Here is a 16,653-nt window from a genome sequence, read left to right as displayed (position 1 = left end):
TAGACTTTCACCAGTGCAATGAGCCATTTTACTGTTTTTTTCATTTTCCACAGTTGTGGCCATCTACGACTACACCAAGGACAAGGAGGACGAGCTGTCCTTCATGGAAGGGGCCATCATCTACATAATCAAGAAGAACGACGATGGCTGGTTCGAAGGCGTCTGCAACGGCGTCACTGGACTCTTCCCTGGAAACTATGTTGAGTCGATCATGCACTATGCTGACTAAAGAAAACAAACAAACAAAAAAAAAAACACGTGATGGCGCTGCAGAGGTAATCCGTGAAGATGTACAGACGTATGCAGCGCAGCGATAGCAGTTCATACAGCTCCCGTTTTGAATGAAGTGCCATGGTGAATTAATAAGTAGTTTTCTTCTTTTGCAGGGAGAGGAAAGGGTTTGATCTGCCCTATTAAAAAATAAATAAATAAATAAATAAGATGCCGCACAAAGTAGGAGGGTGTTGAAGCTTTGCAAGGCCTGTGTTTGGAAGTAAAGGCCTTTTTTTCCCACCACTGTCACATGGTAGGGCTCATCAAACAGCAACATTTTGCCTCACGACAAAATGACGTACATTAATAACAACTTCAGTGGTTACAGAGTAAATCTAGATGTAGTGTTGAGACCAAATTTTTTTTTTTTGTTTGCTTTTTCCGAGTATGCAGTAGATCCAGAAGTTGACGCACTGCTACAGTTTTACCGAGACAGTGTAACATCTTTATGGTAAAGTGCTGCACACTTTTTCCTACTCGTTTATTTGTACTGTAGACCATCAGACCAGCTCTTTCCTCCCTTTTGAAAAACAACAATCTTACGTTATCAGAGACCTGAAAAGGACAAACGAACGTCATCAAGTGCATTAGGACACAGCTGAATGTTCCGTGCCGTTGACGTCCAAATCACACAAGGTGTTTAAAAAAATATATTAAGGAGGATAATGGCCAGATGGAGCTGTGTATTCAGTATGCTCTCTGCTGTCAAAAAAAAGGGGTGAGGGTTAAAGTGAGTGTATAGACTGATCACAAAAAAAACAGTTTCTTCTTTCTGATGGAGTCTTTCTGCTCTCTAACTTGTATATAAACTGTAATGTGAGAAGCTGCCAGTACAGTACATTTGTCAGTGTGTTTCACCAGTGTTTCCATTCATTGGGTGGGGGGAAAGGTGTGGTGCCAAGAGTGGATGTTTTGCAATTTTTTTTTTTTTTTTTACTTTATTTTTACTTGAAAATTAATTTTATTCATCACCCACAGTGCCATTTTAACTTGATTCAGGCAAAGTGGTTGTGTACAGGCATTTATTTTTCTACGTTAGGTCACAACTATATCGTCTTGATCGCCGTCACTGTATTTGTCGATGCTGTCCAGCTACTGTAGCAGAGCGCTCACGTGCTTGCTGCTTCGTGACGCGAAGCAGAGGAAGGACTAAGTCGTGTGGCTTTTTTGGGTTTTTTTCATGTTGTTTCCATTGTGCACTGATTAGTTAGCGGTAACTGTGATGACTTTTATTTCCATCATGGCTTTTATCACAAACACAAGCGTTGCCATCTCCAAAGTATCGACTAACCTTTAGGCGTTGTTTGTTCTTTCAGTGGTTGCTGGTGTGGTGCTTTACATTGGTGCTTAATAACCATAATCACCAACCCAAACAACCTCAAGTCCAAGACTCCTCCCACACAGAAATGTAACAAAGGACTTTTAGTCTCGTTATCGATCGTTTTGATTGTAATCCTCGGCCACTTTTGTGTTTGTAGTGAATGTAGGTGACTCGGCGATGGTGATGTGCTTCAGGTGGAGTCACTTCTGTGCTACACACGAATGACACCTGCTACCTGCAGTGAAGGAAGGAATCTCAATCTTTAGGTCTTAAAAGTTCCGATTTGTCGAACTTTTAAGACCTAAAGGTTACGGTTACCTAAACGAAATAAGGCGGAGTGATTGTTGGTGCAAACTCACTCTCAAATATCATTCAATATAATGCCTGTCTCAGAATATGTTTGTAACAAGTCATATGAACATAATCACGTGTACTTTAGAATAATAGGGGCATTGAACTTTTATTTTGAAAGGGAAGATTTTCAAGGTTTTTAGGCAGAATATGACTCATTCATATCGACAGTATTCATAAAGCATGGAAGTATCTAAACGTCATTACAGTGAATGATTCGTCACTACATCCCTTTCTTGATTGTATTTATTCCATCATGAGGTCATTTTGTTTTGTGAGGACTTTTTCTACCTGATGTATTTCTAGCTCTGCATTCAGCTTCTTTTTATGTCTGAGACTGCTGAGGAAGGATTCGCTAGCAGTTTGTATGTAAATGATTTATTTATACTTACTTTTTTCATAGAGTAATCATGAGACAACCACCGATGTGCAAAACTTTGTAATGTTTACCACTTAACGTCTCTAGCATTTCAGGGCATCACAGGTCAAGGCGCCTTTCTTTGATGTGCGTTTTCTTATGATCATATGTGGAAATGAAAAGAAAAACAAACAAAAAAACATCCGAAACTTTAATGTTCATTGGAGCAGAATCCGATATTTGTCTTCTCCTCTCAGTTTGTACATAGGATGTGTTCATTGAAATTTATGTACAGCCTTTTTTGTAATAAACAGCTCGATGAAACAAATGACAGCACTGTGAGTTTTGTGCCAATGAGCTGTCTCAAAAGATGGAAACAATCTGCAGCATACTGTAAACATGCTGTCTACTGTATGTTTGTGCCCCCAAATAAAAACCACAAATAAATATAGATTTGTGAATAAATAACTTTCAAAACATGCGCTTATATCTTACCACTGCTATGTGTTTATGTGTAACTGCAGCCTCATTTTAGGAGAAACTGGCTAAATCGAGGCTGTCTGAGATTAATTTGCGATGTACACAAAGTCTCAAAGGGATGTACGTTCTGGAGGGGGAGGAGGGATGAAGTCAGGTGGTGGCTCATATTCGTAGTCTTCAGTGTGTTTTGCGGTTTTGGGTGCTGATAGACTCGGCTGAGGGGTGTGACCACTGGATTTTTCTGTAAACACACATAAGAATGAAATTAAGAAATCTTGAGTTTCAGATTCAAATATTCAGGACTTTATGCAGAAAATAACATAATACAAAGATGATACAAAGAAACTGTTCAAAAAATCAATAAAAAAGGTAACACACACATCGGGTCTTGATGAATGAAATATTCAGGGTGAAAATCTTTGCTGATTTAGATTGTTTAATTCATTGAGAACAAACTAAAATAACACAAACACATTCAAGTTCAAAACTGAAATCACAGTCTATGGCGTTTATGGCCCCTGTGTAGCTGCATCCAGTCCCAAAAGCCTCTGGGCATGATTCTGGTCAGGAATCGGATCGTGTCCTGCTGGATCTCTTCACAGACCTGGATCAGGATATCAATGAGCTCCTGGACAAGTCGCTGTTTGGCAGTGTTGGATTCACCAAAGTTGGATTCAAGTCTGGTGAAGGTGAGGGCCAGTCAATGGGCAATCAGCGCCTTCGACATCCAGGCACTGCTTACACACTTGGGCTGCATGAGGCTGGCTACTGCCCGGAAACAGGAGGAACCCAGTCCTCACAGCATGAACATAATGTCTAATGATAGGCTGGAAGATTTCATCCCAGTTCACAACACTCAGGGTGGTATTCATCATTCAACATGACACTGACAAACTGGCACACTGAATAATGTTGAAGGCAGCATAAAATCTGACTATTTGATGCCTGTGACATGAACCTGCTTTCATTTGTAAAGACAACAGTGCCAGTGGTGGACCTGCCAGTTCTGGTGTTTTCTGGCAGTGCCAGTCAAGCTGCACAGTCCTGGGCTGTGAGTACAGGTCCTACTAAATGATGTGGGGTCCTCATGACACCATCACAAAGTTGGATTCTAACAATTTGGTCAGAAACACAAACAGTAGGCTGTTGAACATCATTTGATGTTCCTCTATGCACAGAGGAGCAGATACTGGTCTTCTATGGCCCTGTCCAACTCTTTTTATGTAATAGGCTGTCTCCTAGTATCTTGCCAACACTCTTGAGACTGTACTGACAGACACAACAAACCTTCTAGTGATGCCACACATGGATGTGCCATCCTGGAGGACCTGTTCTGTCTGTGCAACATGAATGGGCTGCAAACACCAACTCACTGCATCAGTAGTGACAAGAATATTTCCAAAAAAGGAAACTTAGAGATAAATCAGTCGGGAGGGATACGAAGAGATTAATGATCTGTGGCCACACAAGAGTAAAGTAAAGCAAAAGTAACTATGGGAATAGGTTCATAACTGTACATGGAGAAATAGTTTAAGCTTAACAATTTTAATTTAAAATAGTATTACTCAACGTAAAATCAGCAACTATTTGGGGCTTTGGGCAGCACGGTGGTTAGCACTGTTGCCTCACAGCAAGAAGGTTCTGAGTTCAATTCCACCATCAGGCTGTATAGAGGCCGTCTTTCTGCGTGGAGTTTGCATGTTCTTCAGCAGAAAGCTCTATTTAATGAACACGGCCAATAAAAATGATTTTCAGGCCCTCAGGCAGCACTGGGGGCCTGAGCTTTAAAAACAGACATGATTGTGTGTTGCAGGAACACCTCTGAAAACCATTCATTGTAGCATCCAACGATCGAAGTTGAAACTCAACCATGCAATGAAACACACCTGTGTAAACAAGATCCAGAAAGAGCCCCTGCCTTCTCCAAGTCCAAACTCATTTAAAGTGGAAAACTTTCCAGTGCTCACCTCTGGGCTAAATTGCTGGTATGAGTAGCACAAAAATTATTTTACAGGTAGAGGCCAATGACATTTTTCCCTCCTCATCTTTTCCGACTGTTCTTCACTAGTTTTGAATTTGGCTAAGGTCAGTGTCACTGCTGATAGCATGAGGCAATATCTGGACCCTACAAAGGTTACACAGGTAGTTCAAATCCTCCAAATGGAACATCAATGGTTGCCATTACCAGAAGGTTTGCTGTATCCCTAACCCCCACTAGGGTCGTCCTCTAGCCATGTTTTGTTTTTAAAATTGAAGAAGCCTCTTGGATGCAAGGATGAATGTCTTCACAAGCTTAAAGATTTCCAGTTGCCTTATTTTAACAAACTCTTAGGACTATTATGACCTGGGTGGCTGAGAACCTACACAGTAAACATTTCCCTTTCCCAACTTCTTTTGAAACATTTTGCCACAAAGAACCGTTTTCACTCATAGTACACAGATTGTGTACTTCTGGAAACTTGCATGTCAAAATATCTGCATGTGATTCTAAGGGCAAGTAACATTAAAGAGAAACAGCATGTCCATTATTCTAACATAGTTATATCTTAGTACAGACACTGAAACTTACCTTTATGTGCAGCAGACTGAAGGATTTTCGTAGGAGAAGCTCTCTTCATCGCTGCCTGGTAGTTTTTATACAGGGCAGTTCCATACTGAACACACACAGAGGACACAGTGACATATATATACATATATCTTCTATATGTATAAAAGAGGGCTGTGTTTGCATTGTCCATTCATTCACGCCGTGGCAGACATTTTTGGAGTCACATAATCACATGACACACCAAAAAGTAGTTTCTAAAAGGTGTACACTCCATCCATCAACCTGAATGAGTGGACAGTTTGAACACGAGCCGGGTTTTTAATTTCACTGTTTATGGTAAAGCAAGCTGTGCTACAGTTGGGCTGAAGCTGACCTTGGCTATTCTGATGGAGTTGACCCAAAGCACCAGTGTTTTTTCGTCATCACAGCAAAGTAATTTGATGTAGGGAGAGTCTTTCTGGATGCATGGGTGCTGGGAAAGAGTCACAACAAAGAAAGCTTTTATGCCAAAGAGGACGGCCAGTCATTTAGTATCACAGTCCACTTCATCGATGGGGAGAAAAGAGAAAGAAATGGTCAACAGGTATGCTTTCTGGTATCAGAAGCCTCTAAAACGCTGCATCCTACGTTACCCATAAGTCTAATTCTTTTAGCGACCTGGTAAAAGCCAACATCTTTCCAAACCTGCACATTTAAGCTCACAGTTAAAAATCCTGTGACATCACGCTGAGATCATTTTCTTAAGATGTCTTTCAGCGACACACAGAAATGTCCCACTGTTTTCCATGCGTAGGGAAGTGGTTCTCATTTATATCAAATTAAATGCTAGATTTTGGTGCTTCTGTAAAAATATATATTTGTAATCCACAAAAGCATCCAGCAGAGGGCAGGCCATGCCCAACTGTAACTACAGAGTGGGGCGTGAATAAGCACTGAAGGGTTAAATCAGAACCAAAACCTTTCATTTCTCTGCCACTGTCATTGTGGAAGTCTTACGCGTGACTAACACTACATCTACAGAGTGCACGTGATTGTCTGGTCAAATTCTAACAGCTGAGAAGAATCCGTTTAACATACTGAGAAACGACCCAAAAAACAGGAAACCAAGTTGTAACCACTGGTCAGTATGGGCAAAACCAACTGAGGTTTTGTTTTTCTAGTACCACTTCCTCACTTAACTGCATCATCTGAAAAAACCCATCTTGATCTGTTGTGCTGGAGTGCAGCTGTATGCTGAGTGCATCCGGTATCATTTAACTGTGGTCACTTTGGTTGGTGTGATATTTGAAACACATGTTAATGGAGAACAATATGAGTCAGTATGAGTCTTAAGCGTACAGCTGAGTAGCCCTGAGATATAAACTTACATGGTCTTCAAATAGTACTACCTCAGGTCTGCACTTTGCACCACTCCATGTTTAGACCTGCCCCCGAACTGAATTAAAATAAGTGATAAAAACCAAACCACGATCTTCTCGTTGCACTCTGCACTTCTGGTCACTGGTCTGTTTTATTCGTGCATGCTCAGGAAGCCTTCAGGGTGCTTAAAACAGATCGGACTACTCGAACTAATGAGAATGGATGCATCTCAGACTTAAAAATGGTAACTCAGGCAATTTTTCTTATAAGTATGCAAGTGTCTTTACAGTGTGACTTTACAAAGAAGGGTCCCAAGTAAACAGCTGATCTTGTTTACAGTGGTTTTGTTGTTGTGTGATTGCAACATCAACCTATTATTAGAAAAAAGCATGACGAAATAGAAAAGTTGCGTAAAGGGCTTCTTGATGCCATCGCCAGTTTAAGATTCAAGCTGCTGAGCTGACCTTTAGCATGAAGCAGAAGTTGGTGGGAGCTCTGTACTTCTGTTTGTAGTTCTTGGTCATATAGATGTTGATTTTTTCAAAATGGACAAAGCAGGCGAGATCAGTGGAAGACTGGAATATAGAAAACAACAGGATATTATGACACTATGGCAGATAGATACATAGAACAGAAGCTCAGACATTGGCTTCTGTATAAAATAACAAAATGTCTGTGATTTTGTCTCATTGTTTAGCAGCGCTTGTGGTAGGTATTAACATCAAGGCAGATGGCCTTTGATGCAAATCCACGAGTTCACACTTACGCTCAGTACCATGGAAATTATACTGTTTATCTCTGTTAATTTCCCTTTTTTAAATTTGAATGTTCAACACATCATGTTCACACATTAAACCCCAGTTGTCAAAAGATGTTGATCTTCAGCTGACACTTCAAAGTCTCACTTCTTGGAACTGTAGGTGACCAACGGATGACGGCACCGTACTTTACTTCTTCTTTTTGCTTTTATTCTCATGTAGACATATAAGACACACATGTCTGCTCCATCCATGTCTCCTTGGCCTTAAATGATTCCTTTTAAGTCTGTGATTTGCACATCTGCCTCACAGTTTCCCCTGTTGCAAATTCTTTCACTCGGACGATTTTTGGTGTCAAGCCTGGACGGGCGGTGTTTGTCTGCTCCGTCTTTAGTGACAAAGACGACATGTTTCCCTTTAGCGTCGGCGAGGCAGCAAATCAAATTGTCCATCTTCATTTCTCCAGCTCTTCCTTGTGTCTTTCCAGCTCTGTGATGCTTGACCGCTCAGATGGATGCCATTATGCACTTCACACGCAGGCGAAATACTCTTGGATCGTTGTTTATTGGCTGCTCTCATACTTGTTTTAACAATTCGATTCAGTTCAAGTTTAGTTATATAGCACAAAATCTCAACTACAGTTGCCTCAAGGTGCTTTCTATTGTAAGGTGAAGACCCTACAGTAATACAGGGAAAAATGAGCAAGCACTTGGTGACAGTGGGAAGGAAAAACTCAGTTTTGACCAACATGTTCAGTTTTACACGTTTACGATCAGCAGTCCTTCTGTAAAGCTGAATAAATGAGAAGTGAACTGCCTGGGACTAAATCAGGTGAAAAACATTTTACTAAAGCGGTACATTAGCAAGATTCTGATGATGTTTGTTAGTCAACTCAATTGCTGTATGTGTGTAGAAGTTATCTAAATACGACAGCTACATCGTACGTGACATGCAGTAGCAGTGAACTGAAATATGCACCTGAACTGTTGTTAAAAAAAGAACGCAGGGCTGCGTCATCACTAAGATGATTTTGTTTTTAGTAAATTCACATGAGATAAAATTAGACCATAGGCGTGCACTACAGCAACTCTTATTTCCAGTCAGAAAGACACTCCTTTATCTGCCTGCTTTGCTGGGTGTTTGGCTGCTTTTCTGTTCATGACCATTTTCCCACGCTGTCGATCTCAATACTGACATCATAACTCTAGTCCAATCATCTTCTTGCCTGCCTTCTTTGAGACAATAAGCCCCCAAGTGATCTCTCCTCATTGAACTGGCTTTTACATTTTAGTAATAAACAGTAAAACGTCTATGACTAAGGGTCTTCTGCTTACAACATGATGTCCCTAAAAAGCTGCATTCTGTCTGAAGGCCACCAGATGGCGACAGACGTGTTTGCAAAAAGTCCTGGGAAACAGCTTTCTGACTTGACCTCTATAAACACTCCTGCTGAGTTCATGGTTCATCATTTTGGGTCATGCTGAATAAAAAATGAAGTCTATTTTGTAAATCTTGATCATATTATATTTCATAATGAAGGACTAACTGTGGAATGAAACCACTTGCAAACTGGTTAACGACTTGTTGCTAGTTAGCAAGCAATGGTGGCGTGGTGGTTGCCTCATAGCAACAGTGCTGGGTTCAAATCTACCATCTGTGTGGGTGTGTGTCTTTGAGCTGTGGGGTTAGGTTAACTGGTGACTGTCTCTCTGTGCTGGCCCTGCGACAAACTGGCCTATCCTGTCCCAGGATACTGATGGTAGCTGGGGATAGGCTACAGCCCTGGTGACTGTGAATTGGAAGATATATACACAACATACATACAACAAAAAGTTATATGTGCTGGAATTCAGTGCAACCACAGTATCTACATGTAGCTTAAATATTTACAGCAGTTTAGGTTTGAAACAGGCCTCATTGAGATCAGCTTCACCTAAAGCCTAGCAGCAGAAAACAGCTAGCTTGGTGTAAGCTGTAGAAATGATTTTGCTCCCTCAGGTTGCTAAACCTGTTTTCTTTTAAGCAGCAATACAAATAGAAACTTTGATTTGCTATACCTTTGTTTTTCCTTTGGGCACATAGTAGATGCCCGAAGCCCTGAGCACAAAGTAGCGCGGTTTCCAAACCTTCTTCCCATCTTCTTTGAGGTAAAGTGTGCCCTCTAGGTCGGGAACGATCAAAGTCGAACCCCCGAAATTCTCCTGCAGCATCAGAGGAATGGCATGAAATGCAAAACTGAAACATGACACCATCAATGAGATGCAAAAATGTGGCACTGTGACTGACCTTGACAAGGATATCTTTAGCCTGCTGGTTAATCGCACTCAATGCTGCCTTATCCTTTTTCCACATGTAAAATATCTTCACGAGATGAGAAAAGCACAGTTTACTGACTGAGCATTATGACATAATCACACTTCACCAAGAAGCAGGTGCTCTGTTACTATATTGCTCACCTGAGGGTCTGTGAACATCACATACTTTTGTGGTCTTGGCAAAAAGTAGATTTTGTTTTCACTGTGCCGAGTCCAAGTAGACAGCGGTTCCACCAAATATTCATGATCCTCAAAGGTTCTTTCTGAAATAATGGACAAACAAAGCAAATTACGGATGGAGACGCCACAAAAAACCTTTGGGAAGTGTGAAATGTGTGCTCAGTTCAAGTGAATTCAGTCTTATTTCTATAGCACCAAATTACAACAACAGGTGTCTCAAGGTGCTTTATATAGTAAGGTAGAGACCCTAGAATAATACAGACAAAACCTCAACAATTACACAATATCCCTGTGAGCAAGCACTTGGCGACAGTGGGAAGGAAAAACTCCCATTTTTAACAGGCACAAACATCCAGCAGAAACAGGCTTAGCAGCCACCTGCTGCAACCAGTTGGGAGTGAGGGGAGGAAGACTCCTCTGTTATTTTGACTACCTGTTATCATGTTTATGTGTGTGTGCCTTTATCTCACCAATCAGCAGTTCGGGGTTGGTCTCACACAGACTCCAGACAGTGCTGCAGTCACAGTGCGTCTTCTCAAACAGTTTATCCAAGACCTCTCGCACCGATTGCCTCTCATCCACCATCAGCGTCTTGGAGCTGCCGTCACTCATGAGCACCTTCACAATCAACTGAGAGAGGCACAGTTACTTTAACTCAAGATTAAATGCAAGCTTCAATGAGACACACACACACACACACACACACACACACACAAAAATCTGCTGATCTTACCTTCCTCATTTTGGCTTCTTTCAGCTTCTCTAGAGCTAGTTTTATTTTCTCTGCTTTTGTTTGGGGTTCTCTCTGGAAACATAGAAGAACGTTATCTCTTTTGTCCCCCCATGTCCAGAAAATCCTAACTTTACATTTTCTCTCAGTGCAAAACTTTGGTTTACCGTTTGCATGTCCCCGCAGGATACATCTGTGCCTGGTGGGGGAGGAAGGGCAGTGGCTGGCTCATGTTTCTGAGTCGTTGCGGGTGGTGCAGTTTGATCATTTGTACCGCCGATGTTTGGTTCAGAAGTAAGGGGTTCCTGCGCGGCTGACTTTGATTCCAGGTCAGCCATTAGAGCATCCAGATCATTGTCTTCTAGTTCATTAAGAGACTCTGTAAGGAGATATGTGGGTTTAACTATGACCTCAAGAGGGTAAGTTGGAGAATCATGGACGTAAAGCTGATTAGTTCAAAACTTGAACTGGCAAGACACATCTATTGAGAAAAAATGAACGAGCAGCATATTCCAGTGGGAATACTAGGGAATCCTGGGAAACTAGGAGCCACACAGCGTCCTGTATCCCCCTCCCACTAAAACACAGTTTGCTTTTGGTTGTTTCAAACTGCTGATATGCCTTCGTTGCACCTCGGCCATGAAAAGCTCATCAGGTACCACAGATGCATCCATTAAAACTCTCCACAAGGTCAAGTCTCAGTCACCTTGCCCTCAAGGTCAAGTTCATAGGTCAAGTTTTCTGAAAAGTTTGGTTAATGTGATAACTCAAGAAGGAATTCACCTTGGATTTTGAAATTAATGCGATAGCATCTACTTGGAGGCTGAGGGGGAGTGATTTTCTCCTGTGAAACAGAGCGTCATCTGCATGACTACTCACCATTCAGGTCGTTGAAGCCAATGGAGAAGGTTTGTTCTGTCTGGGCGGCAGAATCCGCTTCTGGTGAGTCACCTTCAGTCTTCAGACTCTGCAGGGACATAACAGCAAATCAGCATCATCAGAGCCCCTCCTGCCATCCCCACAGCCATGAATTACAGTTGCATGTCATGAAAAACACATATTGTATGATCCCAGAGGTCGTGTTTTTGGAAGGAAGCAACAGTTCATAGTTTGAGGTGGCGCTTTAAATCGAAACCCCCTGTGTCCTCAAAATACTCTGAACTGCTGTCTTTTGGTAACTTGTTTCTCTGTACTTCATCACGCTCTGTCTCCGAGCTAAATCAGTAACAAAAAACACATTGCGCTCAGTGTTTGCAGGGGACAATAAATCACAAGTGTGTTTGTTAAGATAGAGCGATTCATCACAACGTTACATATAATCACTGATTTATAATTGGGCCTTCCGAACTAAGGAAATGGCTCTGATATTTCAGTGTACCCACCATTAAAAAACTTGCTGTCAAGAAACAGACTCAAACTGTATGATTTTAATTGTTAACATGCTCTGTCTCTGCAGGCTCACTCATATTCTATAAACAACCCGGGCAGAAAACCTGCAGACAAAATGATGCCTCCGAGCGGGCTGTTCCACCCTGCTGACTGTGCCTAATAACACATTTGGCCATACTGGAGCTGCTCCGTAAATGACACCTCCAAGCCTCTTTAGATCAGACCTTTTTATCCTTTCCTTTTAAAAAAAATTTCCAGCTCCGAGGCAGTAAAGCATAGAGAACCAACCCAATCAAGGCAATAAGTGGAATCATTTAAATCCTTTTGTTTCTAAGAGTCTCTGGGGGTTGACGCTTAACTCTAAATGCTTCTCTCGCGAATTCTCCTAATAGTCTTTGGAATGGTGTTTATCACTGTGATGACTTTCCAAAGAGGATGCAAGTCAGAGTGACAAATGGAGCCTTTCTGGTAAGCATGATGTAATACTGAACATAGATTGATTCCATTCTCAGGGCCGTGCTCGTTTGCAGCTTACATGCAGGGGTTGGAAATTGACACTAGCACGCCAAGTCTCAGACCCAGGCTTCAATCACTTATGAGTGTATAACGTGTTTCTTGGCGAGCTGCAGTTATGTGATGAGCAGCTTATGTGTGCTTAAGGAAATCTGCGGCCATCGCCCACAGTCCAATCCACAGACGATGACTTCACATGTCAGCATTACAGTCGTCTTTAGGATGCCCGTTGCAAAAACAATTATGACTAAAACACTGAGTTGATTATTCACTTTCATTAACCTGTTCCTGCCTCAAAAGAATGGCATCTTGCACAGTGTCAACATGGAGCACTATTTACACATTTTCCAATCCTTTACAGGGATTACCATACACCTTAAATGTTCATCAGCTTACAGCATCACAATCAAATCAAATCGAAAACCAAAAAAAAGAAAAGAAAACTCACCTGAGAGAGATGATCCATCTCTCCGAGCAGGTGAGTGAACATGGCGTCTATGTCGTCCATCTGCAAACGGTAGAACGAGGAATTCAGATTTTTTAGGAGCAGTTTAGGGGGACAGAATAATGCAAGATGCTGAAAATAAAGTAGATAATGGTGAACCGCCCTGTAGGAGGCACTAGGAAGTGAAAACTTTGGGCGATTTCAGTTCGTTTTGTGATCAGTTTCGTGTTTGTTTTGTGTCAGTTCTGTTTGTGGAAAAACTGGGGTGTGCAGTTCGGCATAACAGCTGACATTTTTGTGGCAGGGCCCACACAACCAGTGAGCGTATGCGCACGCATGCACAGTTCTGGATGTGACCATCCCCACGGCAACAGGGGATAAACAAAATGCAAAGTGCAGCATCTATTTAGACAGACCAATCAAGATGTGATTTCTATTTCTAAATAAGGTCAGAAGCAATGATCCGCTGTGTCATCTCGGTGACTTTACAAAGAGATGAAGCAGCAGTTTCCGTGCTGCTCTGGCTGCAAAGTTGCTTCAATTCATTGGACAGCAAACGTGGAGCTTGTGACCTTACATTTTCTATCCAAGGTATAAATAAGTGTTCCCTTTAGTATGAGTGCACAGCATAGATACATTTCTTAAATAAGCTAAATAGTTTTCACCTCCTGTAGATGCCATCTGCGTAACTCTTTGTACACTCTGTGATGGAAAGGCGATAGCTAAAACTCAGATGCTTTGTTTTCTTCGCACTAAATTGATCAGCCCTGCAAAAAGGCTTCATTGAGATCAAAGGTTTTCACCAGAGCAAATTTTCTGTGGAATTCAGTGTCTGGGTTTTTCCATATGGGGGCGGCATCTTGCCAGCTTTAGGTCTTGCATGTGGATCGGCTTGAAAAGCAAACTGAAGAATGAGCCCTCTGCTTCTTGCCAACTCTACGAGACTGTTGCAATATGTGGTTATCAATACCAGTAGATGCACTTATTCTGAAAAGCTGCGCGTACAGCAAATATAGAGGTGGGGATGGTGGTAAGATTTAATATAGTCGTTTTATTTGAAGCGACTTGCCTCTTTTGTATATGCTAATTTATGAGCTCAGCAGGTGATACCCATTTCCTGATCTTCACACACATCATGTTTTTCTGCACTTTTACTATGACACATACGCACATAACACTGCAGTCATACAACGGCCCTGCAAGTTTGCATCTATTACTAGCTTTCATTTTCTTTTTTTAGCTCTAATTTCAAAATGTGTGAGGTGGAAACTGTTTCCATTCTTTTTTGTACGTTGTTAAGTTTTGCTCTTGTTTGTACAACTGACTGTCTTTAACATTAGAAATGCAATCTGATCTGCCCATCTTAACATGCTAATGTATAGTTTTACACCTGGTCCTATTCTGTGGATTTTATCTTTTGTTTTTTTTTCTTTCATCTAAGAACCCTACACTGGTTATAAAAGATGAACACCTGGGCCATTCAGAAACAACATCTTTACGTTAAGGACTTACGGGCAAACTTTACTATTTAGATTATTAGTGTTAATTTGTCATTTCTAGTAATTTGAGGATTTCAAGTTCTGTATTTTTTCTCATTTTAGCTGTGATTTGACTCAATGAGTCACTATTAATACTGTTAGCTGTATAAAGTGTTTTACGTTTACATTAAAAAAAAAACATCTTATTTTTCCTGAGGAAATCTGCCTGCTCTGGCTGAAAATATTTGCGTGGACCAAAGAGGTGTTACAGGCTGTAAAATGTGATGTTTGTGTAATGTATGTATGGCCGGAAGGGTAAGACGGCGCTGGCACGGCTGGCAGCCTTAACCCAATTTCCCTCGGGATGAATAAAGTATGATCAATCAATCAATCTAAAGGACGCTAAAGTGCCCCATAGATCTAAAGAGTGCTGTCATTTTAAGTGAAACATTTCTTCACGTTTGTCATTAAAAGCAAGACTTTGTCCCCACTTTTCCTAATACTGGCTCTAGGTTCTATGTTTTGTAATATTTTGAAGTATTAAGTTTGAAGAATGAAGTACCTTCAGGGCTATTTCAAATCTAAGTTACTTTCATCCAGCCTAAAAGACCTATTTCAACAATGAGATGTAAATGTATTCCCTGTATTGACAATTCAGTTCACTTCAGTTTTATTTATATAGCACCAGATTACAACAAGAGTCGCCTTAAGGCATTTTATATCGTAAGTTAAAAACGCTACAGAAATACAGAGAAAACGGCAACAATGTCGAGGTCAGTAATATAAATAAACGATGACCGCAGCAGACATCGGTTGGGCTGTTTAGCTTGGCCCTAATATATTGCAAACATTAAAGCTGCAGCTTAAAGTATAGAACATGCAGATTCTGTCCTGTGTGCACTGAGTCATACATGTTGTTTGAAACGTGTATAAACTGTCAGCCTGTATTTATTACTCTCTGCATTACTTGCGCATCCTCATGCGACAGATGCGCGTCCACTGCGCCATCTCTGTTGCTCAGTCTCATTCTGTGTTTACGCCGAGCAGTAAACAGACCATTAAAGCGAAACGGGGTAAAAGGGGAAGAGTGGAGCGGGATGTAGCTCACTAGGTATTGCTTCCACATGAAAGTGAAATTTTGGGATCGCTACAGCGAACTGTACCTCTGGACTTCTGCGTCACACATGTGAAACTCATTCCAATCCTCCATCTCCTTTGTCTCGCGTAACCTTTTCGTTTAATTTTTCCCGATTAATTTCAACAAATGTGCGTTTGTAGACTGCGCTCATCAAAGCAAGCATCGCAAACACCACATTTGTTTATGAATTCCATGCTCTCATCAGGCATGTCACCGTGTTGCCTCTGCCTCCCGATGTGGTCTCACACATCAACAAAAACGAGGCAACGCCAAGAGACACGCAGGCGGCCGTGCCAAAGCCTGAGCACAAAAGGCGATTTATTGAGATGTACGTGTATGAAAGGAATCACAGTGCATTGCCTGCTGACAGTAAAGCAACATGTTTTCTCTCTTCTTGCGGTCGAGAGCTTCTTGCTGTTTTCTAATTAGTTGCACAACCGTCCACTGGCTGCAGTGAGAGGGCGTGTGTTTGTCTTAAGCAAAGCTGATGTGACCGTTCAAGTATTTAACTCTTAAAAGAACCAATAGAAGGCAGAAATGTGTGTATGCACAGTAAGCCAAAAGTTTTACATACTTCAGATGATTAGATTCTTATCCAAAGTCAGGCTGCAGTGTGACAACCAGCCCCCAAATACAGCGAGAGCCAGAGCAACGAGAGCATCACTGATCTGATCTGGACTTACAGCTACATGAAACAACCAAAACTTAAATGCTGATTTAATCATGCTCATTTTATTTAAGGCTATCCTGCATTACAGCACTGAACTGTTAACCGAGTAGTTCTGAATTTAGTAGTAGCATATTTTTTATTGTATTGATTTACTATGAAGTTCCAATCAACTTAAATACAAACTCTGTCTTTCATTAACATGTTTTTAGCATTCTTACCTTTTCTCTGTCTTTGACACATGGAAGCATCACAGAGTGAGTTTCATTGCTGCAACACCGACAGGTCAGTCTATATGTGAGCACTGGCACATGTGACTTTGTCTGCACTGCCTGATATGCTACAGATAT

At 41.3% G+C, this 16,653-nt stretch overlaps 2 protein-coding genes across 6 annotated transcripts in view; one reads left to right on the top strand and one right to left on the bottom strand.

The window, feature by feature from the left end:
* The window catches only part of LOC100703100 (abl interactor 1), a 21,390-nt gene extending 18,759 nt beyond the window's left edge, over nt 1-2,631 (top strand). For all 4 annotated transcript variants that reach the window (XM_013276421.3, XM_005458112.3, XM_005458110.3 and 1 more), the window contains one exon: nt 54-2,631. In XM_013276421.3, coding sequence (XP_013131875.1) covers nt 54-229 — 176 coding nt within the window. In that variant the 3' untranslated portion in view covers nt 230-2,631. The remainder of the gene's footprint in view (nt 1-53) is intronic.
* Nucleotides 1,321-16,653, bottom strand: LOC100697181 (amyloid beta A4 precursor protein-binding family B member 1-interacting protein). 2 transcript variants are annotated; one of them, XM_003453345.4, is made up of 13 exons: nt 16,525-16,653; nt 13,024-13,083; nt 11,553-11,640; nt 10,841-11,052; nt 10,677-10,748; nt 10,414-10,573; nt 9,905-10,026; nt 9,735-9,809; nt 9,506-9,649; nt 7,155-7,265; nt 5,705-5,803; nt 5,353-5,437; nt 1,321-3,024 (listed from the first exon to the last, which is right to left on the bottom strand). In XM_003453345.4, exons 1-13 carry the CDS (start codon nt 16,552-16,554, stop codon nt 2,894-2,896), a joined length of 1,389 nt encoding a protein of 462 aa, XP_003453393.1. In that variant the 5' UTR covers nt 16,555-16,653; the 3' UTR covers nt 1,321-2,893. The 2 variants fall into 2 exon arrangements, with proteins under 2 accessions (XP_003453393.1, XP_005458165.1); XM_005458108.4 differs by lacking the exon at nt 16,525-16,653 and adding an exon at nt 15,662-15,857.

Source organism: Oreochromis niloticus, linkage group LG18 (genome assembly GCF_001858045.2).
Source record: "Oreochromis niloticus isolate F11D_XX linkage group LG18, O_niloticus_UMD_NMBU, whole genome shotgun sequence".
NCBI classification, from domain to species: domain Eukaryota; kingdom Metazoa; phylum Chordata; class Actinopteri; order Cichliformes; family Cichlidae; genus Oreochromis; species Oreochromis niloticus.
This window is presented reverse-complemented; position numbering and strand designations above follow the sequence as displayed.